We start from the raw sequence: 25,580 nt of genomic DNA, 5'->3' as shown, positions 1-25,580 counted from the left end.
GTGTGTAAACCCTTGTTATTGCCTTTTAACTTGTGAACATTCAAATAAACGTTGTAGTTTTGATATCGGGAACAACACATCTTTGACTTTCATTAGTGAATGAACCTGTGTGCCCTTTATTGGATTAGTGTTTGTCTACTACTGTGGTGTAGTCAGGCTGTATCCTTAAATCTGAGACCTCCCGCTCCCACCACATGTGTAAACTGCATACTGTTTTACACCCTGATGCTCAACTGAGTCCAAATACGTGCACGTGATTAAGTGTGTGCACGTAGTCCTGATTAAGCCCATGGCACCAGGACCTGAAGCAGGCAGTTCATGGTGAGAAGCCCACCAACATCCCTGAGTTGAGACTGTTCTGTGAGGAGGAACGAGCTAAAATTCCTCCAAGCTGATGTGCAGAGCTGATAAACAGTTACTGGAAACGTTTGGTTGAAGTTATTGCTACAAAAGGGGGTCACACCAGTTACTGAAAGCAAGGCTTCACATACTTTTGCCTCCCACACATATGTTAGATTGGATAATTTTCCTCAATAAATAAATGAAAAAGATGAAAAAAATGTTTTTTTTTGTCCTATTTGTTTAATTGGGTTCACTTTATCTAGTTTTAGGACTTGTGTAAATATCTGATCATGTTTTAGGTCATATTTATGCAGAAATACAGAAAATTCTAAAGCGTTCACAAACGTTCAAGCAGTTCTGTACTCGGCCTAACTGGTAAAACTCGTCTGGTCTCCCATGTTTGTCGCAGCCTGTGACACTAAACTTGTTTGTCAGAAGGTGTAACAGTTTGTGGAAGTGTCCATTTAGGGACCAGACTGTTTTTAGCTTTGCTTCTGGAGAGGTATAAAGCTGTCTAGTTTAGGTTCACAATCTTTAGGGAAAGGGCCGGCTGAACAACATGCTTTCTCTCCAAAAATACAAGATGATTGTATTTTTGTTTGTGTTTGAACATTTGTATAATTGTTACTGATGGTGTGATGGATTGTACAGCGTCTACAACTGCTTGAACTAGTGACAATGTTTAATGCTTTCTTTATGTCTCTGTGCCTCTTTCCAATGAGGAAAATTTCCACTATCTGATAAGGATTTATACAGTCTGTCAATGTTTGACTTTAGCTGTTCCAGGTTCTTTATTCCAAAGGTCAGCGCTGTGCTCAGAGTTGAGACTGTTTGTGAAGCAACTGACATTTGAAATCTTCCTGCTGTGAGTTACATGTTTGTTCTTCCTACGTTTGGTTTCCTGGTTGAAGCTGCTGATTAATTTCACCTTCACTCATCAGCTTGATGAAAATGATTTTCAGCATCTAAAGGTAACGTAAGCAACAGGTTTCATCATGTTTGTGTCAGCGGGGGTTAAAATGATGTGACACCAGTAGAGATGGTGCTAGTAGTGATTTATTATGTTGCTTTGTTGAATACTGGTGGAAGGTTTGAAACCTCGTTAATCCTCTTTGACTCTAATTAGCTTTGCTAACAAGATGCTGTTTAGACAACAGAAACATCAGAGGAAACTCTGGAAAAGCTTCATTAGTCAAAATTCAGCCTGTTGACACACTAAGTGACCAGAAAAATAGAAACACCTGAATAATACAATGAAATACAACAGTGATGCAATAAGTGTTAAGTTTTGTTGAGGTTCATTGGTTCTGTGGTTGTTGTTTTGGACTTAATTACTTTGAAAAATGTTTCCGATATTTAGTCGAGCTCATTTTCATATATAGAGGAGAGAAACTTATTACAAACACCTGGACAATATAAGACAATCCAGTACAGTTGTTAAACAGGCCAGCAACACTTGGACTATTGTAATTAATTATAATTATATTATAATTGTTTTGTTGGCTGCTACTGCTGGTCGTGCTAATTAGGATCAATCAGATCAAATGAGTGTCTGCAGCTTCCTGTGCTGAGCCTTTACTAAATATTACTGCATTCATCCTGCATTTTTCCATCATTTCTCAGTGGAAATCTTGTTGTATTGTTGAGTTTACATTTAATCAAGAATCAGACTAGTAGTTTCCACCAGTTAATGTGAATATCTGTTAATCATTAACCTGATATAATGAGCAGGTTTAACGGTCGTATAAGGACACGCAGACACACCTGTATCATACAACCTGTTGACTCATCTTTAACGTTATAAAGTTTTATCAACTGGAACTTTTGGACTATTTATGATCTGATCAGTCACGTCAGAGGTGGTCTGTGATTTCCAGGAAGCCAAGTGTGTGAGAGAAGCTGCTGTTCTCTTTCTTTTAACTGTTCTTCTGTCCTCACTAAGTGTTTAGTTACACAACACACTTCCAGTAAAGGCTGAAGACAGCAGTTTGCCTTTGGAGCTTTAATGGAGGAAAAATGTGAAAACAGTATCGAACAAATCCAATAATATTATAAATCAGAAAAAGATGAGATACAATAAACAAGAGTGAGAACAAAGGTGTTTGTCAGTAGTTAATATAGTAGACAGATACCACAAGATTAAAATTATAAAGATCAAAATACATAACCATTAACCCAACAGTAAAAAATGACTCAGAGGGTTTAATTAGCAGCTCATTAGCCTCAGACAGCTCGTATGCTGCTAGCTTGGAAAGCATCTATGATGTAAAGAGAATCTACAGATGATGCAGCAACAAGAACATTTAGAGGGAGAATAAAAGATGCCTGTCAGAGTTTGCTCTGCTCAGTTTGAATGAAATGCTGGATGTTAGCATGTCAGTTAAACTAGCTGCTATAGAACTGTGTCAGCGTGGGTCGCTGCTAACACACAACACCCGACTGAGACCATGTGCTGGCTGAAGAATAGTGACATCACAAACCCGACAAATGACCTTCAATCAGCTTGTTTCAACAACTGTTGTATTTGACTGCAGTTGAGTTTCCTCCATCACTGGGTGTATTTCACAGCATCAGAGACAATAATGCAGGTCTTAATGAATGTTACCCCTGTGCCACACATTGTTCCACGTCTGCACTATTTTAACACTAATTCCAACAGTCAACCTTTCACTGTCTGTTGTTACTCTGAAAAATTACCTGCATATAACATGTTATATGTGTATCAATAATAATAAATGAGACTCAAATAAATACACAGCTGACACTGAGTGTTAAAGGCTAAATGTATGATGCTGCTGCTTTTCATAAATGAATGAAATAGATTATTAATAATATGCTGTTTAGTTGTGTTTAATGTTGAGCAGTAAAAGTAAACCATGTTTTAATAGATGTTCTGCAGTGAATTTATTGTTCATCAAACAGTAAAATGTGCTGCAGTTATATTAGGAACACTGTCACTAGCTAGCAAGTCAACAACAGCTCACCAACCTGACAGATACACATTTTATCAGCTTTCAACACGTCACTAACTGCACTTAAACACAGTCATGTGATTATGTTCTGACAGTTTGACATCAAATGAACTCAAACGGTTTCAAACAGTCTTGAGTTTGTTTGTGTAAAACATTTTATTCATTGTCAGAGAAGTTTAGTGTCAGTATGAAGGGTCGCCCCATTCAGTCACCTTTAAACTGGTGCATGTTTTAATAACCAGTATCATGCTGGTAGTGAGGGAGACTTTGTTTCACAGGTGGTATGGTTAATGATTAACAGCTAATAAAAGTCATTAAATAATATTCTCTGGAATCTTTCTAAACTATATCACAGACAAACTGTTGAAAACATCTTGTCATTGATGATATTCAGTATTTTATCCAAGCTAAGAGCTGCAGCAATAGAAACTAAAGTTTATGTTGCTGCCAAACCTTCATTCAGTATCTTTATACTATATCAATATAAAATCAATGTCACATTATATAAACTACAAAGTGAATCACTGTCATCAAAACACAGTAAACTCTGTTTGTGGAATAATGACGGAGTTTAAACTACAATGTGATGCCTCATCACAGGAAGATCTTTGTTCTGCTGTACAGAACTGCATTTAGTGTTGAGTCAGACAGATTGTTCTCTCTTATTCTGCCTGTTTTAATCTCTACTGTACATGATGATGACGATGATGATGAAGATGATGCTCCATTAATTCAACCATAAATCAATCACCATAAATATGATGCATTGATGCTCTGAAATACAAACATTCATGTGATCTTGTGGCTCCTTCTAATCTCCTCGGGGATAAAAGAGAGAGAACACGTTTAGTGTCTGACAAACTTCACAAGTTTTGTCTCCACTGATATTTGTGAAAATTGTTGCATCAGTATCTTTATGTATATTCACTAAATCATCAGTTGAAATACATGTCAGGCCTCTGAGTGTGATATGCTGCTTAACTGTTATTAATCAATAAAGTGTCATTCAGTACAATCTCTAATTAAAACAGCAAGAAGTACAAATGACTCCATAGAAAACCAGAGTCCTCAGACTGATGATGAAGGACTGATGAAGGAGAATCAGCAGCAGTTTCTCTCTCTGTGTTTCCTCTGCAGGTGAAGCTACAAAGACTCTGTGACTGGTTGTGGATCTGAATTCACCTGGTGAGTATTTTTATTTCTTCTGCCACACAGCTGACTCCACCAGCAGCTCATCTCCATTAAATGTGCTCTATAGTGGTAAATGAAAAGCCAACAGAGAACTGGAACCTTCTGAAAGTAAAACATTAAACATTAAACCTCAGTGGAAATGAAGAATAATGTCTTACTTTGCTGCCATCTGGTGGTTGAATCAAGAATGACGCCGTTGTAACTGCAGTGCTGGTGTGATGTGCAGCTTGTTGTAATGAACGAGCTTGTTGTTGTGTTTGTGTGAAGGTGTTTCTCTGCTATGGATCAGTGTGAGGACAGAGAGGAGGGAGTCCCTCCCTCTAAAAGGTGGAGGGAACATGACAGCCTGACCAAAGCTCAGAGGTGAGATGAGGATCTCTAACTGTCCATCACTGTTCTCCACTCACATCACTCCACCATCATTATTCACACTCAAAGCTCTGTGTGTGTTGTGTTGAAGAACAAAGAAGCAGCACAGACCAGACTCTGCTGGACCTGGACCTGGACCTGGACCGGGACCTGGACCTAGACCTGGACCTGGACCTAGACCTAGACCTAGACCTGGACCTGGACCCAGCTGTCTGTCCTTTAAGAGCGACTGGTCGAAGGAGGATTTCATTGATTTTAAAGGAGGACGTCCATCTGCTGATCCGATGTAAGCTGTAACTGACAGTAAACGTCGGGTTATGCTAGGAAAGAACTGGTTTGTACGACGTGTTGTCCGACCACGTCAGTGAAAAGCCGGCCGTCATAGAGAGGGAGGAGACGTGATAATCATTTATATATGGAGATAACAGATCACATGTTCAGACAGTCTCTCCTGGAAGACATTCATGGTGTTGCACTCGCTTGTTCATATGAAAAGTGACATGATATGATTTATTTATACATTACAGACATAAAAAACATGTTAAAGAGAAAACACTTATTTCCAACATGGACTCAAGACGTTAAAAGACAAAACACAAGACATACAACATAAAACTGAATCACCACAAATTAAATAAAATAATAAACGCCCACATCAAAACACAAAGTACAACAAAGACAATTTGATGGCTGAAGTAAAAATGGAATTGCAGATTTCATTATAAACCTGTGACCATGTTCCATAAATAAGTCCTGACCTGACTTCTATAAGCTCCTCTCATTTTTAACAGCTGGATGTGTAACAGGAGGCTGTTCCACAACACGGCAGCAGCTTAAAAAAAGGAACTTCTGGCTACATTATTCACTGGAGGGACTTTATATGAACACACACTGGCCCTGGTGTTATAGCCATGCTGAGTATGTTCCATTGTTATCTGTGAAGTATTGAGGAGCAAACCCATTGATAATGTTGAACATATGATGCAGCTTCTGTTGTTCTACTCTGAGCTGTACTGGCAGCAGTCCTACACTTCTGAATTCATCACCAACATGAGTTAAACAGGATACATTTAATAAATACTGAATAATATTATTTTGCATCACCTGCAGTTTGTTCCTGAATGTAGATGTCAAACCACTGAACCAATCAGAACAGGCAGAATCAAACTGACGCTGTACCAATGAGGACATGAGAAGTTTCTCAACAGAAAAGTCAAAAAGAGTCTTAGTCTGTGAAACAGGAACTGAAGTTTGCTGCCACTCTTAGATAATATTTTATCAACAACAGATTCACAGGACAGTGACTGGTCCAATATGATTCCTAAATATGAGACAAAATATTATAAAATTTCAGTTTCATTACAAAAGATTTTCAGTGTATTTGTTCTTGACATCTTTGTTCCAACAGGATTGACTGGGTTTTATCCAAATGTATTGAAAGCTTGTTATCTATGAGCCACTCTCTCACACTTTCTGATTCATTACTAAGAGTTGTGAATTTCACTGACATCATTCCCAGATAGCAGTAATGCAGAATCATCAGCATACAGCAGCAGCTTGCATGTCACAGCAGCTGTCGTATCATTTATATACATAAGAAATAAAAGAGGCCCTAAAATAGAACCTTGCAGCACCACACATGTAATATCCTGAGGTTCTGATAGAACCACTTCAACATCACAGACTTGAGTTCTTCCTGTAATGTAAGAAATAAACTATTTTACAGCAGTATGTCCAAACACCATGCACTGTAACTTTGACAACAGTACAGAATGATTCACTGTGTCAAAAGCATTCTGCAAGTCAGCATAATTTCCTCCATCAAGGTTTTGTCTAATAAAATCAAACAAATGAATAAGACAGGTGTCAGTAGAGTCTGCTGCTGTAAAGCCAGACTGAAGCTCATACAACATATTGTATCTGACTAAATACTCCTCAACCTGCTCAAACACAAGACGTCCAAAAACCTCAGACATGACACCTACTTACTTTCTCACTTTCTCACCTAAATGTCATTTTCATACTGGGAGCTGCCCAGTTCAACCAGTCTGATACAAGCAGACACTGAGCAGCTCTACTGGAGCAGCTGGAGGTTGTAGCTGCCTTGCTCCAGGGCACTTCAGCAGTGTACAGTGAGGGAGGGAGAGCTGTATGGAGGGTTGATCAGAGTTGTTGGGACTAAACCAAACTGACTGATGAAGCGAAACACTGAGCTGAAAGCTACAAACAGACTGAGCCGTTGATTCTCAGTGGGATCAGCAGGACTAGTAAAGCTTTACCACTACAGGGAGTCATCTGATTATCTGTTCACATCCAAATATCACTTGATGGACCTTTAGCTTGTGTTTGTCTCTGTGTGGACAGACATAATGTGAACTCATTCTTCATGATTCCTCCACAGAGTGGACCAGGAGAGCTCAGAGGTTCCCAGTGGTCAGTCTGCCCAGCAGCATCAAACACACCTGGACTCCATATTTATGGTCTGTACATGTACAACAACTACTTTTACATCTATTCTGTCCACAATCTCCATGCTGCACTTTGTAGACCAGTGGATTGTCAGTCTGTCTGACATGGATCTGATGTTTGCTTCATAATTTCAGTTTGATTGTGTCATTCATATAGTATTCTGTTCCAGCTGCTGGAGGAGAACATCTTCACTTTTGTGAAGACCGAGCTGAAGAAGATGCAGAAGGTTCTGAGTCCAGATTACCCAGAATGCTTAGAGGGTCAGAGGGAGGATGAGGAGATGTTGGATGGTGAGGAGGAAGAGCAGAGGAGGAGCAGCAAAGAGGCATTTCTGAAGATCACACTGCACTTCCTGAGGAGAATGAAGCAGGAGGAGCTGGCTGACTGTCTACAGAGCAGTAAGAGGATTTCTATAAAGATTTAACATGATGGATAAATGAGACATTTACCGATGTCTCAACAGATGGAGGAAAATACGTTTTATATACTCATTCTTTGGGGGAATTAAATGTTGAAATATTTGCTTCATACTTTATTCATTGTTCCTATTTCCTATGTGTTCATTCAGAAACTCCTGCTCCAGTTGGTCAACGTGAATTAAAGTCTAACCTGCAGAAGAAGTTCCAGTGTGTGTTTGAAGGGATTGCTAAAGCAGGAAACCCAACCCTTCTGAATCAGATCTACACAGAGCTCTACATCACAGAGGGAGGGACTGCAGAGGTCAATGATGAACATGAGGTCAGACAGATTGAAACAGCATCCAGGAAACCAGACAGACCAGAAACAACCATCAGACAAGAAGACATCTTTAAAGCCTCACCTAGAAGAGATGAACCAATCAGAACAGTGATGACAATGGGAGTGGCTGGCATTGGGAAAACAGTCTTAACACAGAAGTTCACTCTGGACTGGGCTGAAGACAAAGCCAATAAGGACATACAGTTCACATTTCCGATCACGTTCAGAGAGCTGAATGTGCTGAAAGAGAAAAAGTACAGCTTGGTGGAACTTGTTCATCACTTCTTTACTGAAACCAAAGAAGCAGGAATCTGCAGGTTTGAAGAGTTCCAGGTTGTGTTCATCTTTGATGGTCTGGATGAGTGTCGACTTCCTCTGGACTTCCACAACACTAAGATCCTGACTGATGTTACAAAGTCCACCTCAGTGGATGTGCTGCTGACAAACCTCATCAGGGGGAAACTGCTTCCCTCTGCTCGCCTCTGGATAACCACACGACCTGCCGCAGCCAATCAGATCCCTCCTTGGTGTGTTGACATGGTGACAGAGGTCAGAGGGTTCACTGACCCACAGAAGGAGGAGTACTTCAAGAAGAGATTCAGAGATGAGGAGCAGGCCAGCACCATCATCTCCCACATCAAGACATCACGAAGCCTCCACATCATGTGCCACATCCCAGTCTTCTGCTGGATCACTGCTACAGTTCTGGAGGATGTGTTGAAAAGCAGAGAGGGAGGAAAGCTGCCCAAGACCCTGACTGAGATGTACATCCATTTCCTGGTAGTTCAGTCCAAGCTGAAGAAGGTCAAGTATGATGGAGGAGCTGAGACAGATCCACACTGGAGTGAAAAGAGCAGGAAGATGATTGAATCTCTGGGAAAACTGGCTTTTGAGCAGCTGCAGAAAGGCAACCTGATCTTCTATGAATCAGACCTGACAGAGTGTGGCATCGATATCACAGCAGCCTCAGTGTACTCAGGAGTGTTCACACAGATCTTTAAAGAGGAGAGTGGGCTGTACCAGGACAAGGTGTTCTGCTTCATCCATCTGAGCGTTCAGGAGTTTCTGGCTGCTCTTCATGTCCATCTGACATTCATCATGTCTGGAGTCAATCTGCTGGCAGAACAACAAACAACATCCCAGAAGACTGAAACAATAGAAGACAAATCTGCAGAGAAACATCTCTACCAGAGTGCTGTGGATGAGGCCTTAAAGAGTCCAAATGGACACCTGGACTTGTTCCTCCGCTTCCTCTTGGGTCTTTCACTGCAGACCAATCAGACTCTCCTCAGTGGTCTGCTGACACAGACAGGAAGTAGCTCACTGACCAGTCAGAAAACAGTCAAGTACATCAAGAAGAAGATCAGTGAGGATCTGTCTGCAGAGAGAAGCATCAATCTGTTCCACTGTCTGAATGAACTGAATGATCATTCTTTGGTGGAGGAGATCCAACAGTTCCTGAGATCAGGAAGTCTCTCCACAGATAAACTGTCTCCTGCTCAGTGGTCAGCTCTGGTCTTCATCTTACTGTCATCAGAAAAAGATCTGGACGTGTTTGACCTGAAGAAATACTCTGCTTCAGAGGAGGCTCTTCTGAGGCTGCTGCCAGTGGTCAAAGCCTCCAACAAAGCTCTGTAAGTGCACAGATAGTTATTTATTGATTGACTTATTGATTTATTGAAAAGATATAAAGAAGATATTATAAAGAAAAATATTCAAGATGGGAGAAAAATACGTTTTTAAGTATGTTTCCACATTTGTTCTCCAGACTAAGTGGTTGTAACCTCTCAGAGAGAAGCTGTGCAGCTCTGTCCTCAGTTCTCAGCTCCCAGTCCTCCAGTCTGAAAGGGCTAGACATGAGTAACAACAACCTGCAGAGTTCAGGAGTGAAGCAGCTGTCTGCTGGACTGGAGAGTCCACATTGTGCACTGGAAACTCTCAGGTCAGAATTCATCAACCTGCACAACTGATCACCATACCTTCCAGTCCTGCAGTGATCTTAGATCATGTGACATGTATGTTGTTTTGTGTGTCTGCAGACTGTCAGGATGTCTGATCACAGAGGAAGGCTGTGCTTCTCTGGCCTCAGCCCTGAGCTCCAACCCCTCCCATCTGAGAGAGCTAGACCTGAGTAACAACAACTTGCAAAGTTCAGGAGTGAAGCAGCTGTCTGCTGGACTGGAGAGTCCACACTGTGCACTGGAAACTCTCAGGTCAGAATTCATCAACCTGCACAACTGATCACCATTTAAACTGTGATTTATAGGAGTTGATAAACACTTGGACATTTTCTCTACTCAAATTATTTTCAGACCAGTTGTATATTTAGACCCTGTGAGTAACTTTCTACTAATATATTTTCATTAATTTTTTTCTGTCTCCTGAAATACCAGAGAGGAGTTTTAGATTCAAAAACTGAATGAAGAACTGTGTAATTGGCCCAAAGTAACACACATACAGACAGTAATTCAGTTAACAGTGTTTTGGTAACAGTTATAGTTTCTTTTAATTTCAGAGCAGTATCTGTGCTGGGATGATAGTGATTTTTAGGCACAATGATGATATGACAGTGCACCCCAGCTGTTATGTGGTTAACTACCATTTGATTCTTCTTTTGTTTCATACAACCTTAAAACTCTGGATGATTCTTGAAACTGTGTGAAGTATAGTCAGTGAGTATGAGTGAAGGAGTCAGAAATGTTTTCTTACTGTTCCACAACCTTCAGTCCTTATATGCCACATTAGTTGGGATTCCTGTTCTTTATTCAACTGTGAGCATCTGAGACGGAGTCATTTACCTCTGTGACGTGTTGGAGGTTTGAAGTTTTTACAAACTGTAGTCAGATCTGTCACCTTCAGCTCTTCATCTTACCAGCTCATTGTGGCTGCTTCCTCTTTCACTATTCTTTATTTAGACCTATTTTTAGCAGTGAAGAGTTAGCAGACGCTAACATCATGTTGACTAAGGTTACAAAAAGCTGGAACTGCCTCACAATACAAACCTTACTGTGGTTGGCCATTTGAATTTAGAAGTAGTGAATGGAAGTATTAAGTTTAACTCTAATGATTACAGAAACATATTGGTGATGAAAGTAATAAAGACACTACCTTCCAGTCCTGCAGTGATCTTAGATCATGTGACATGTATGTTGTTTTGTGTGTCTGCAGGCTGTCAGGATGTCTGATCACAGAGGAAGGCTGTGCTTCTCTGGTCTCAGCTCTGAGCTCCAACCCCTCCCATCTGAGAGGGCTGGATTTGAGTAACAACAACCTGGAAAGTTCAGGAGTGAAGCTGCTGTCTGCTGGACTGAAGAGTCCACACTGTGCACTGGAAACTCTCAGGTCAGAATTCATCAACCCGCTAAACTGATCACTATTTAAACTGTGATTTATATGAGTTGATAAACACCTGGATATTTTCTCTAATCAAATTATTTTCAGACCAGTTGTGTGTTTAGACCCTGTGAATAACTTTCTACTAATATATTTCCATTTGTTTTGTTCTGTCTCCGCTGTTGGAACCTGAAATACGAGAGAGGAGTTTTAGATTCAAAAACTGAATGAAGAACTGTGTAATTGGCCCAAAGTAACACAAATACAGACAGTTATTCAGTGACCAGTGTTTTGTTAACAGTTATAGTTTCTTTTAATTTCAGTGCAGTATCTGTGCTGGGATGATAGTGATTTTTAGTCACAATGGTGATATGACAGTGCACACCAGCTGTTATGTGGTTAACCACCATTTAATTCTTCTTTTGTTTCAAACAACCTTAAAACTCATGATTACTGAAAATGTATGAAATAGAGTCAGTGAGTGTGAGTGAAGGAGTCAGAAATGCTTCCTTACTATTAGTTTTTATATTTATTTCCACAACCTTCAGTCCTTATATGCCACATTAGTTAGGATTCCTGTTCTTTATTCAACTGTGAGCATCTGAGATGGAGTCATTTACCTCTGTGACATGTTGGAGGTTTGAAGTTTTTACAAACTGTAGTCAGATCTGTCACCTCCAGCTCTTCATCTTATCAGCTCACTGGCTGCTTCTTCTTTTACTATTCTTTATTTAGACCTATTTTTAGCAGTGAAGAGTTAGCAGACGCTAACATCATGTTGACTAAGGTTACAGAAAGCTGGAACTGCCTCACAATACAAACCTTACTGTGGTTGGCCATTTGAATTTAGAAGTAGTGACTGAAAGTATTAAGTTTAACTTTAAAGATTACAGAAACATACTAGTGATGAAAGTAATAAAGACACTATCTTCCAGTCCTGCAGTGATCTCAGATCATGTGACATATATGTTGTTTTGTGTGTCTGCAGGCTGTCAGGATGTCTGATCACAGAAGAAGGGTGTGCTTCTCTGACCTCAGCTCTGAGGTCCAACCCCTCCCATCTGAGAGAGCTTGACCTGAGCTACAATCATCCAGGAGACTTGGGAGAGAAGCTGCTCTCTGCTGGACTGGAGGATCCACACTGGAGACTGGACACTCTCAGGTATGGATAGACAGGTGGACTCTCTCAGGTATGAACCAACTCAGTCTCACAGCAATTCATGAAATAGTCATGTAATTTAATCTATCTATTCGTGTACATTGACACGATTTTTCCATTTATTTCGTGACAGTCAGCACAACTTTCAAACTAATGTATTTCAGGTGGAAGTAGGTTTTGTTCCTGCAGCAGGTTTTTTTCTGTCAGTTGGGACTCGGTAGCTCAGAGGCTGGATTGTTTGTTTCTCATTTGTTATTCATTTTTAAATTATAACCGCTACATCACTCAACATTTAATCAAAAGATTTTATCCTTGTTTTTATTTTTTTACTCTAATATTACCAGTCTGGTGGGACTGGGGTATTTTCCTCACTGTCAATTTTAATATCTTTAACATTTCTCAACACTAAACAAGAAGGTGTCCTTGATAACCTAACAATATGAAAGGTTATGACCATCCGTTTTAATAATTTCAGCTTTGATTGTGAGAAATCAAGTTTTCTTGTCAGTTTTGGACGATAGTGGAAGTAGTTACGTTAGCCTACCCATGATCCTCAGCGACCGTTACTATGGTGACGATGCCAGCTAAAGCCATGACATAAATTATATTCAGTATAACATTATACAGTACTGAAGATTGGTGGTTACAATCAGGAACAACATACTGTACTGTACATTGAAATGTAAAGAATATATTTGAATTTGATTAAATTATTATTATAATTTGTGAGCCAACGGGCTATCTATAGGAAGGTGCGAATTTTGTGACAATGAGTATATACATATACATATATATTCTTGCTCAAAGAATTCATACACTTAGACACACACACACACACACACATATGTACATATATATATATATATATATATATATATACACACACACACACACACACACACATATATATATACATATACATATATATATATATATATATATATATATATAAATTATTAGAGGAGGACGGGCTCCTGCTGTCCTCCTCAGGGCGGATCTCTTACATCAATTTAAAGTACTTCATTTTTTTTCATGCTAATCTATGATTGGCCAAGACATGTAAAATGACGTTCCAAGGGAGGACGTCCTCCTTAACCAATCAACAACCAGAATACAATATTGACATCACTTTGGTCCAATGATAGTTTCCAGATTTCATCTTCAGTTCTCTACAACTGTAACGTACATGAGTGTGACAAACTGATAAGAGAAGAAGAGCAGTAAGATATAGATAAATTGATAGAGTAGCATATAAGAAAATAAATGATAACTTGCAAATTACAAACTATATTTTTAAACACATCAGTAAAACATTACATCTCATTTAGGCCCTTTCAACAACCAAATTACCCTCAGCGGGACTACGGTGACGTGCTGCTGCTCTGAAGTGAACTCCTCCCAACAACAATAGAAAGTTAACAACATCATTTAAATGAAACAACCAGGAGAGTTAGCTTGTTTGTCGTTGTTGCTAATGATATCAGACTGGTTAACCAGCAGCCACAAAGTTCTGTTAACTAACAAACAAGATGACCAACAGCCACAACTTTGGTTGCTAATTTCATCTCTGATGGTTAAATGTCTCTGTGTGGCTGTTGTGTGAATTTATCTCCTTAACCAGAATGCAGCAGAGATCATATAATGTGCTGTAGGTAGTTTGCTTGTTGAAGTTACAGTGAGCTGTCTGGACTCACTCATTCATGTGGAATTGATCCAGTTTTTAATTGAGTGGTTGTTCAGTCACCTGTTGATGTTGTGTGATTAGTGAATGAGTGTGCAGGAGGTCTGGCTGCTTGTTGTGACAGTTTCTTCAGTTGGTTTTTAAGCTGAGTCGTATATTAAGTAATAAGCTTAAAGTAACTAGAATAACAAGTGTTAACATGTCAGCTTTGTAGACTATATTTTATATGTGATGCATATAGATCAGAGTGTGTAAGTCATGTATTTGATACATGCATTAATACTTTCTGATGTGAACCTACACTTTTAGATCTGTGAATGTTTTAGTGTTCAGTCTTTCTAGTATTCAGCACTGATCTGTTCCTGTATCACATTATAAGCTTTGTGGTACTTTATATATTTCTGTATACTAAGAAAATACACAGGAAACACGTGTAAATCATGTGATATGTTGTCTGTTTCTGATGAGAACATAAATCTGTTGTCACAATAGACCAATACTATAAATTTGAATTTAACTTTGTTGGTAAAATGACACATTGTGAACCACTGCACGGCTAAAATGAGCTCTTCTTTGTTTAGAAACAATATGTATATGCTAAATGTCTTTAAAGAAGCAGCCTTTTCACCACTCAGGGGTTTTTGTTTTTGAAAGCAAATTGTTTTATTGGCATATAAAACTGTCCCCCACCCCTCTGATTTCATCAGCTGGGGAACAATGATATAGTTTGATGTGGTTTGTTGTGAGATTCCATGTTGGTTTTTCTCCTGTCCTCCCCAATATTTTGAGTCACCAGCCGCCACTGATATAACTATATATATATTATATATGTTCAGACGCGGCACTAGAGTAAATCAATAGGACGGGCATTTGATTTTCATGAGGGGGCACAATGCATTGTATATTTGTTTAACCTGTTATCAAACAAGTTGAACACAGCTTTGGACGGAGGATACACAGACCCCCGGTCCTTGTGAAAGAAAACTGAATAGTAGGTTATCATTTTATAAATCTTTTGTTTATATGTTGCAAATGTTTTTAAACTAAGGGGTCAGTGGTTGTTGTCAACTGAATGTGATGTAATGTCATTGTCATTTTGGTATACATGCTGGTGAAGAAATCCTGCTCCTAGTCTAGTTGAACTCTTGAACTTGTTTCTATCTGAGGGCTGCTTGCTGACCTCTGGGGTTAGCTAGAGATATCTTTGTCTTAAGCCTGCTGTTTTAGAGACTGTGTGGATCATGAGGTATCTAGACAAGCTAAAGTTGAAGGATGTCCATGTTTGAAGTTATTGGTTGACCATGAGGTCTCTGTTAGATCGTATGACCATACTTGTTTGTAAGAAGATGTAACAGTTTGTGGAAGTGTCTATTAGGGACCAGACTGTTTTAGCTTTCATTCTGGAGAGGTATAAAGCTGTCTGGTTTGGGTTAACAATCTTTAGAGAAAGGGCCGGCTGAACAACATGCTTTCTCTCCAAAAATACAAGATTTTGTTTGTGTTTGGACATTTGTATAATTGTTACTGATGGTGTGATGGATTGTACAGCGTCTACAACTGCGTCAACAAGTAACAATGTTTAATGCTTTCTTTATGTCTCTGTGTGGTTCTTGAGCAACGATAAAACATTTCCACAACATCCTCCCGCCAGTTAAAAAGGAACTAATTTAGTCTTTGCAAACAGAAATGATGTCTGTGTTAATTTGCATATAGAGCGAGGAAGTGAGATCCGAATAACAAGTGGTCACTCAAGACGCTTGTTAATACCAGGTGTAAACAGACGTACTTGGAGCTGTCCACTTGTGATCGGATCACCTGAGACGGATGTTAATACCAGGTGTAAACAGGGACTAAGATGCAAGGAAAAGAAGCAAGTGAGGGAAACGTGGATGCAATTTAAGAGACTTGAGATGCAACCAAGGAAACAAAGCGAGGAGAGAGGAAACGAGAACATTTGTTTTTAGAGACATGAGACGTCCTTTCCTCTGAAGTGTCACATGAAGCGACGTCCGTTTCTGATGACGACGGCAGCTGATCACAGCTGATCAGCTGTCAGTCAGTTTTAACAGCTGTGGAAACTTCTGATTAATACTAATAAATGTTCACAGTTATCACTGCAGCAGCTGTTTCCTCTCTGCAGCTGTTACCTGTTTAACAAACATAAATAACAACCTGCATTCTGCATTTATACTGTGTCCTGCTCAGAGGCACAGGAACCATTTCTACTCACAGAATGCGTTTATATTATTTATTGATTATTTGCATCTGTATTGTTTGATATTCTGATAGTGAATTCATTATTTAATAACCCAGAATATGATCAGAGTGTCTTTTGAACACTGGAAAATATGTATTTGGCTAAAATGGAAATGATGTAACTCATATCAAACCCGACGCTCAGGAATTTTCAACCTCACATGTGACTGAATGTAAATGAGGATAAATGATGTAAAATATAAATGTGTTGAACTGTTATTATGGATCAAATTAAAGTCAGGGAGAGTCTGTCTGTCAGCAAGAAACAGTTTAATGGAGGAAATAACATCATGAAAAGACAAATCTTTCTAATAAGAGACTTGAGATGTATGTGGGTGCTTTTCATTAAGCTAACTCTATGCTTCCTCGCGTCCTCTCTCCTCCGTGACCCGGAAATCGATCTCTCTCCGCCATCATGGAGGATCTTCCGATCCCTTAAATGCACCTGGAGGAGACGAGGAGCGAGGAGAGAGGAGGCTCCTGGAGGAGCTTAGAGCCAGGAAACACAGGTGTATCCTAGTGGAAGTGTTTTAACGGACGGCAACACCCCTTTGATCCAAAGTGTGTATTGATTGGTCAGCTGATCTGACGGGACAGTAAACAGTCGGCTGTTGTTGTAATACAGCAGATCAGGAAACTACCTGTGGAGAAGGAATGAAAGCACAACAGCAGCTGATCATAGCCTATTTATTTATAAAATAAAGATGACTGAATCATGAATCAATCATTAAAACTTTCTACTATTTCTCTTCATGAGGCAAAAGGCTTCTCCTTTCTTCTTCTGTGTTTCAGAGCGTCTCAGCTCCTTCAGGAAAACATGACGTCACAAAGCTGCGTCTCCTATAAAACCATCCTGAGCCTGAAAAGCACGTCAGACTTTCACAAACTAAATAAGCAACATTTTATTTAAACATATTCTGCAGGCTGCAGCTGTTTCTATTGTTCCTTTATGTGGGTTCTGTTCTTTCAGTAATTAACAGGTTTAAATTGTCTGTTTGTGTGTCATTCTGTGACAGACAGACGCTGCTATAGATCTATAATCAAATGATTAAACACTGGAGCAGTTATCAGCTGTTTTCCTTCCAGCTATCAATATGTAGAAATGATTAAGTAACAGTGTAAAGTCTTCATTCATTGTACATGAATTTTAAATGCAAACTTTAGAGTTTAAACTGTTACTTAGTCATTTCTATTGCTGACTTATTCATATTTGACATTTAGGGTGAAGTGCGTCATGACAACTTGTATCCTCAAAATGATGCTGGAGTGAGCGACGACGTCCCGTTTGATAAATTAAATTCCTCCGTCCTCACGTCTCTCTCTCATCCTCGCTGGGAGAAGAGACGCGAGTGAGAGAAACCAGGAGACACGTTAGCGTAATGAAAAGCATCCAAGTATCCCAGAATGCATTTCACACCAACCGGCAGCGATGGCGGAGACTTTGAGTCAGGCTAAAAGCTGTTGTAACTTGAATTGTGGGATTATTAATATGTGGCTTTATTAATTTTTAATGTTTTCAGGAGAGAAAGTAACATGTAGATTCCAACATGTGGCCAGTTTATCCCAGTAACTCCAGTCTGTAAACCTGCTGGGATGTGTTGGGAGATGTTTGGACCAGCCGCTCATCTCAGCTGCTAGCAGCCCGACTCCTGAGATGATCGGCCGGTCAACATGTGGTCATCCCGGGGAGAACATGATCCATGAACTGATCTGCAGCTCTTTGCTGATTCACCGCTGGCTCTAATGTCTCCGCAGCATTTAGATATATGATATAATTCCTTCTGGAAGATAAATGTTGGTCTCACAGATGAAATCTAACAATTGTAGCTGCAACATTAGTTTGTCTGAATGTAAAGTGAAGCTTCATGTTTTTACTGGACAGAACAGCAGCGCTGCCTCTGGAACTCCACATGTACACATATCACCACATTTACACACATATACATGGATTCAAATGAACAGATTCATTTCATTTATTTTATTAAGCTACATAAGAGTTTAGATTTTTATTATAGCTACATTACAGACTGAATAACATCATTTACTGCATCTCTCTGTCAGTGAGGTTTTTGTTTTGTGAGATAAAAAGTGTTAGTGGAGCTTTGAGTTGAGATTATTTTGTCACAGTACAGTCAGGTAGGTGTGTTGAAGCTGAGCTGCTGCTGTTCCAGCTGCAGAATGATCTACTGCGTCCTCTCGTCCTCACAAGTTTGTACTACTGAGTCCAACTTGCCAAGTCTGAACTAGCAAGTACACAAGTCCCAACTTGGTGTATTTGGTATTGAGAATATATCAAGTACGTCATATATAAGATATATGCACATATTTTTTCCAGCTGGCTGAGGAGACTATTATGCATGCAAGCATAGATTGTACTAAATATGATCAATAAAGACAATATATGAAGGAAGAACTCAGGAAGACTGGACTTCAGGAGCTCAGTGTTCAAACTTTAATGAACCTGCCAAGTGGGTGCAGCAGTAGTTTTCTTTGAGTTTATTAGACAGACAGGATTAATGTGTAGGATTTAATCTCTGGTCCACACCCCGGAGCAGAAGGTGGCGGTAATGCACCTAATACGCTGGTTGACAACCGCCGTTATAAACCAAAAAGAAGAAGTTTTTTTTTTCCAGACAGAGTGATACCTCCTGTCAGCCGAGGGGTTTCCTATCTGTGCAGCCGAACATAGCAGCTCCTCCGCGGACTGTTTCACCCTGACGGTCCCGGTGTTTCCTCCGCAGGCTGCACTTCACTCAGCTGCCCGACAGACCCGCTGCTTCTTCCCGCTTTAACCTGAATAACAAACCGGGGCTCGGTGCTCCGGTTGGATCCACATGGAGAGCCGAGGCTAACGTTAGCTGAGAGGCTAGCGGAGCGTTAGCCGCAGCATGTTAGGAAGCACAGCCAGCTAGCACAGCCAGCTAGCACAGCCAGCTAGCACAGCCAGCTAGCACAGCCAGCTAGCACAGCCAGCTAGCACAGCCAGCTAGCCTCAGAGAAACAGAGAAACAGAGAGAGTAGTTGGCAGTTACACGTTTCTTTTGGCATTAAGTGCATTTAGAGGCTAAATGATTTAGCAGCAAGATGGACGGTGGATAAAGAGGAAGGGTGGAGCAGAGAGAGAGAGAGAAAGAAAGGTAAATAAACGTGCTAGCTAGCTAACGTAGCTAATGTTACTGATGCGTCATCATCGTCTTGTCAATGCTAAAGCTAATTAGCATATGTAGTCTAGTTAATGTGGTCAATATTATTATAAAATTCATGTGTTTTGGTGAAAGTTTCAGTGAGTGAGTTCATACTTTGAGCTGATAATTTAAAATGATTGAGACAACACAACGTCTTCTGTCACTATTCAGGCTGCTGTCATTTGTTGGAACTTAAAGATGTGTGTTATTTAATGTTTGTGTTGGTTAAAGGACTATTTGAACCTTTGATGGGTAACTGTTAGTGTATATCAGTAAACTGAGGAGGGTGTTGTGCTCTTGCTTGTTTCTTTTTGAAGGTGTAGAGAGCAGCGTTGGTGCCACAGTAGTAGTAGTGTCGTCTCCCTCCTTAATGATATGTACCTTTGGTTTTATTTCAGCTTCATAACACTACATTGTACTAAGCAGCTGTTGGCTCATTAGTTTGTTATTCACATGCACTAAAATTCAGCAGAATGCAGGAAATCAAGTCTTTGTAAGTAAAGTTTTCCTAGTGGGGACCCCCAGACCCCCCGCTGATAAACTGGTCTGACTGGAGCTATATTTCCCAGCCTGAATGATTTTCCCAGTCCGGCCCTGCTGTATAATGTTATACTGAATATAGTTTATGTCACAGCTTTAGCGTCTTCACCATAGTAACGGTGGCTGAGGATCATGGGTAGGCTAATGTAGCCGCTTCCGCTATCGTCCAAAACTGACAAGAAAACTTGGTCACAACCTTTCATATTGTTGAGTTATCAAGGACGCCTTCATGTTTTATGTTGAGAAATGTTAAAGATATTAAAATCAACAGTGAGGAAAATACTCATACGCAGCGCATCCTCTCCGGTCCCACCAGACTGCTAATATTAGAATAAAAACATGAAAACAAGGATCAAATCTCTTGATGAAATGTTGAGTGATGTAGCGGTTATAGTTTAAAAATGAAGAACAAATGAGAAAAAACAATCCAGCCTCTGAGCTCCCGAGTCCCAACTGACAGAAAAAAACCTGCTGCAGGAACAAAACCTGCTTCCACCTGAAATACATTAGTTTGAAAATCCTGCTGACTGTCACCAAAAAAAAGGAAAAATGGTGTCAATGAACACGAAGAGATTAAATTTAGTGAATATTTCACTGATTACTGTGAGACTGAGACAGACAGGTGGACACTCTCAGGTGAGGACAGACAGGTGGACACACTCAGGTGAGGACAGACAGGTGGACACTCTCAGGTACAGACAGACAGGTGGACACTCTCAGATACAGACAGACAGGTGGACACTCAGGTACAGACAGACAGGTGGACATTCTCAGGTAAGGACAGACAGGTGGACACTCTCAGGTACAGACAGACAGGTGGACATTCTCAGGTAAGGACAGACAGGTAGACTCTCTCAGGTGAGGACAGACAGGTGGACACTCTCAGGTGAGGACAGACAGGTGGACACTCTCAGGTGAAGACAGACAGGTGGACACTCTCAGGTGAAGACAGACAGGTGGACACTCAGGTAAGGACAGACAGGTGGACACTCTCAGGTGAGGACAGACAGGTGGACTCTCAGGTGAAGACAGACAGGTGGACACTCTCAGGTGAGGACAGACAGGTGGACACTCTCAGGTACAGACAGACAGGTGGACGCTCTCAGGTGAGGACAGACAGGTGGACACTCTCAGGTAGGGACAGACAGGTGGACACTCAGGTGAGGACAGACAGGTGGACACTCTCAGGTACAGACAGACAGGTGGACACTCTCAGGTGAGGACAGACAGGTGGACGCTCTCAGGTGAGGACAGACAGGTGGACACTCTCAGGTGAGGACAGACAGGTGGACACTCTCAGGTGAGGACAGACAGGTGGACGCTCTCAGGTGAGGACAGACAGGTGGACACTCTCAGGTACAGACAGACAGGTGGACACTCTCAGGTGAGGACAGACAGGTGGACACTCTCAGGTGAGGACAGACAGGTGGACAGTAAATCAGCTCAAACTCTTGAGACTGCAGCTGATTGTCAGCTGTAACCATCATGCAGGAATGTTCCACCTGTGTGAGAGGAAATAACTTGTCAGTCGTCCAAAGATTGTTGAGGAAAGACAAACAGAAACAGGCGGTTTATCATTTTCATGTTAGTGTGAATCAGTTTAAACAGTCCTGTCATCTGTTCACAATACAAACTGCTGAGTCTGACAAGAAAAAGTCTCATTGTTGACATGATTTGACTTTGAGACGCCTGTTTCTGATTGGCTGAATGTAGCTGCTGTCGATAGTCGTGGTTCGACGTGATGTGATGGACGGTTGTGTTGCCTAGCAACAGCAAAGCAGCTCAGTGTGATGAGGATCAGAGCTGCTTTTTCTAGAGTGATGTCATGTCCATGTTTGCATGCTGAAAGAGAACGTGCTGCTCTGACCCCCCTCCTCCTTTCAGGCTGCAGCCTGCTGGAGTCCGATGGTTGACACCAGGTCTGAGGAAGTGTAAGTGTGTTTTTCATTTCATTCATCAAAACAAAGCTCATTCACATCCTACTGAGGATGAAGATGATGTCATCATCAAACAGATGATCGATCAATAACTGCAGCTGTATTGTGTCTCGTTCTCTCCATCAGATTTCTGTCGACTCACACTGGATCCAAACACAGTAAACAGAGAACTCAAACTGTCTGACAACAACAGGAAGGTGACACGTGTGAAGGAGGATCAGTCATATCCTGATCATCCAGACAGATTTGATTACTGGCCTCAGCTGCTGTGTAGAAATGATCTGACTGGTCGCTGTTACTGGGAGGTCGAGTGGAGAGGAAACGTTGATATATCAGTGAGTTACAGAGGAATCAGCAGGAAAGGAAACAGTTATGACTGTTGGTTTGGAGGGAATGATCAGTCCTGGAGTCTGATCTGCTCTGATGGTCGTTACTCTGTCTGGCACAATAAGAGAGAAACATCCATCTCCTCCTCCTCCTCCTCCTCCTCCTCCTCCTCTGTCTCTAACAGAGTAGCAGTGTATGTGGACTGTCCTGCTGGCACTCTGTCCTTCTACAGAGTCTCCTCTGACACACTGATCCACCTCCACACCTTCAACACCACATTCACTCAGCCTCTGTATGCTGGGTTTGGGTTCTACTGGTCTGGTTCCTCAGTGTCTCTGTGTGGTCTGTAGGAGGAAGAGTCTCCTCCTGTTAGAGAAACTTTCTCACTGCTGACCAGATAGTTCAGTCTGTACAGGATCACACACAGCTGATGGTATTTAGTACCAACATGATCTCTCACTGCTTGTAAATGTAAACATGGTTTCCACATGATTGACAGTTTGTTTGTAAAATGAATCAAATGATAAACTGAGTCCAGTTGTTGTTGTTTTCTGTTGTTAGTGTATTAGAAAGGCTTGAACTGTAATGGGATAATGGGAATGGGATCTTCACAATGTTTAGTTGTAGTTCTTCTAGTAGTTTCATAGTAACTGTGTTACCTGATTCCTTCACTTATTTAGAGATCACATGACAAATGATGGTCAGAACAACAGGCCTCCTATTGGCTGGTTAAATGAACACCTCTAATGGTGAAGGCTGAGGCTCAGCAGCTGGAGTGTGGCTGCTTTTATGCTGCGTTCATATCATATTGGAATGATGCTAATTATGAGATTCTGATTCTTATTATCTAATATTAGCTAGTTATAGCCATTGTTAATACCAAGCTTTTACATGTTAATTAGCATTATTACTAGCTGGTTATTATCAAATATTACCCACTATCACCTTGTTATTACCCAGCTGGAAGGTAAAGTGCTGCCACAAATCCTTCCAGCAGACACCAACAAAACTGCGTCTACGGTTCAACCTCAGTTTAGTCTCACTGGTGAAGTTTCTTACTGGATTTAAACCAGTTCATTTGTTCAATCTTTCTGGTTTTAACTGATACGTTTGTCAGTTGATACATATATATGTGGTTGTTGAGAAATAATAATCAATCTGTCCGTTCTGAACAGACACGTTTTGAACGGGCTCTGCACTAGTTCTAATAAAAAAAGAACTGTTAACTATTATTATTCTTCATTTCTTAAACTGTGCTGGTGTGTTTTTGTATTTCAGGATTGTATTGATTAGTTTTTATGTTGAATGTGTTTCTTTATGTTTCTTTGTCTTTTAACATCTTGGGACCATGTTGGAAATACGTGTTTTCACTGTAACATGTTATCACTTGGATTTCTGTTTTGTGTCTGTAATCCATAAATAAATAAATCATATCACAAACATAACTTTGCTCCAACAAATGTTTCTATATACAGGTGAGAGTGTTGAAGGTTACAGCATTTATAAATGACTTTAAATTAGATGAGAAATCATCCAAAACAAAGAAAACTGTTTTCTCTGCACTTTATTGTTGTAACAAAGACTTTTTCTTTTAACCTTCAGTTGGGTTTTAAATAAATAAGATAAATCCAGATAAAATAACTTCATTTATTATTTATTTTCATATTTCAAACCAGGCAGCAGGTGTTTGCTGCTTCTTCTTTCTGTACTCGAGGCCATTTTCAGGAAGGTTTCCCCAAACTGAGCGTGTGCAGAAGTTTTCCTGTCTGTTGAACAAGTTGAGCTTTTAGCTTTGATTGTAAATGAAACTTCAGTCAGAAAGTTTTACAGCTGCAGGAGTTTAACAGTCTGCTGATGTTCAGAACAGATTCTGTGGGCAGAGAAAGAAAACTAGTATCTAGTGGGACTCTACTGAGAGAGGAGACAAATGTCATATTTCCATCATGTTTTCCATTGTGTGGTTTTATTCCAGCCCATTAACAAGCATCAGGAGGGCAAAATATTAGGAACACTTTTCAATATAACACAGTCCAGTACAGCAGCCCCACTACCACCTCAATAATAAATATAAAATACAATTATCACCTTTCTGACAACGTCAACAACAACTGAGAATGTAGAAGCTTTGTAAATGTAGAATCGATGGCAGAGCTGTTGTGTTGGATCGCATCAGACTGCACAGGTGTTCCTAATAAAGTGATCTCCAGTCATTGTACATTTAGAGTCTGGAGGGTTGTGAGGTCACAGGTCACGTTAGAAAAAGCCTTCAGGACTGGAACATGGGCTGTGTGGGAGTCGGTCCTGATGAGATGTGATATATCAGAGTTGAGGCTAACATTAGCAGCTCTGGAAGGTTTACCTGAGATCAGCTGCTCGTCATCTTGTAAAAGTGAAACATGTTGAAAATACAAACAGTTAAGTATCAGTCTGATAATTCAGCAGTTTTTCTGTATGAAGTGTCTGAATGGTTTTTGGGTTGTGAGGAATTTAATGAGATTATTCAGTTTGATTTCAGTGTTCGTTCACTTGACATGTTAAGAGTGTCGAGTCATTACTGGTGTAAATATAACGAGAATTAAATGAAGCTGCAACTTAAAGCAGCTTCTGTCTGTTTGTCTCCATCTAGCAGCAGAAACCTGAATCACAGTCTGGTGATTTAAACATCACAGCTCAAATAACAACAACAATAATAATAATAATAATAATAATAATAATAATAATAATAATAACAATAATAATAATAATAATAATAATAATAATAATAATAATAATCAACAGATGTCGACAGTCTGATCTTCTCTGGTCACAGAACTGAACTGGGATCAGCGAGCAGAAACTGGTTTGATGGTCTGAGACCACGTTCAGGCTCACAGGCTGTTAGAGGTCTGTTATATATTCTGGAGTCAGTCAGTCCCAGTTAGAGATGTGGCGGGAAACCTTTTTACAATAAACTGTGGTGAAACATTGTTTCTGACTGTGATTATTGTTGTTTTCAGAGACACTGTGAACACAGAGCAGCTGTTCTGTCTTCATCAGCAGTTTGATTCTGTTCAGACACGACGAAGCAGCTTTCTGCTGCTC

The 25,580-nt window shown here is 40.3% G+C and overlaps 1 protein-coding gene across 1 annotated transcript in view; it reads left to right on the top strand.

The window, feature by feature from the left end:
- LOC137196218 (NLR family CARD domain-containing protein 3-like) overlaps positions 1-23,944 on the top strand; it is a 51,345-nt gene extending 27,401 nt beyond the window's left edge. Inside the window, exons 3-11 of the mRNA XM_067609082.1 lie at positions 4,966-5,160; positions 7,276-7,354; positions 7,513-7,741; positions 7,912-9,715; positions 9,850-10,023; positions 11,250-11,423; positions 12,403-12,576; positions 22,120-22,166; positions 22,299-23,944. Coding sequence (XP_067465183.1) covers positions 4,966-5,160; positions 7,276-7,354; positions 7,513-7,741; positions 7,912-9,715; positions 9,850-10,023; positions 11,250-11,423; positions 12,403-12,576; positions 22,120-22,166; positions 22,299-22,849 — 3,427 coding nt within the window. The 3' untranslated portion in view covers positions 22,850-23,944. The remainder of the gene's footprint in view (positions 1-4,965; positions 5,161-7,275; positions 7,355-7,512; positions 7,742-7,911; positions 9,716-9,849; positions 10,024-11,249; positions 11,424-12,402; positions 12,577-22,119; positions 22,167-22,298) is intronic.
- Positions 23,945-25,580: the final 1,636 nt, after the last annotated feature.

This window comes from Thunnus thynnus, chromosome 13 (assembly GCF_963924715.1).
Source record: "Thunnus thynnus chromosome 13, fThuThy2.1, whole genome shotgun sequence".
Taxonomy (NCBI): Eukaryota; Metazoa; Chordata; class Actinopteri; order Scombriformes; family Scombridae; genus Thunnus; species Thunnus thynnus.
The sequence above is the reverse complement of the archived record's forward strand: the minus strand, read 5'-3'. Positions and strand labels throughout refer to the sequence as shown.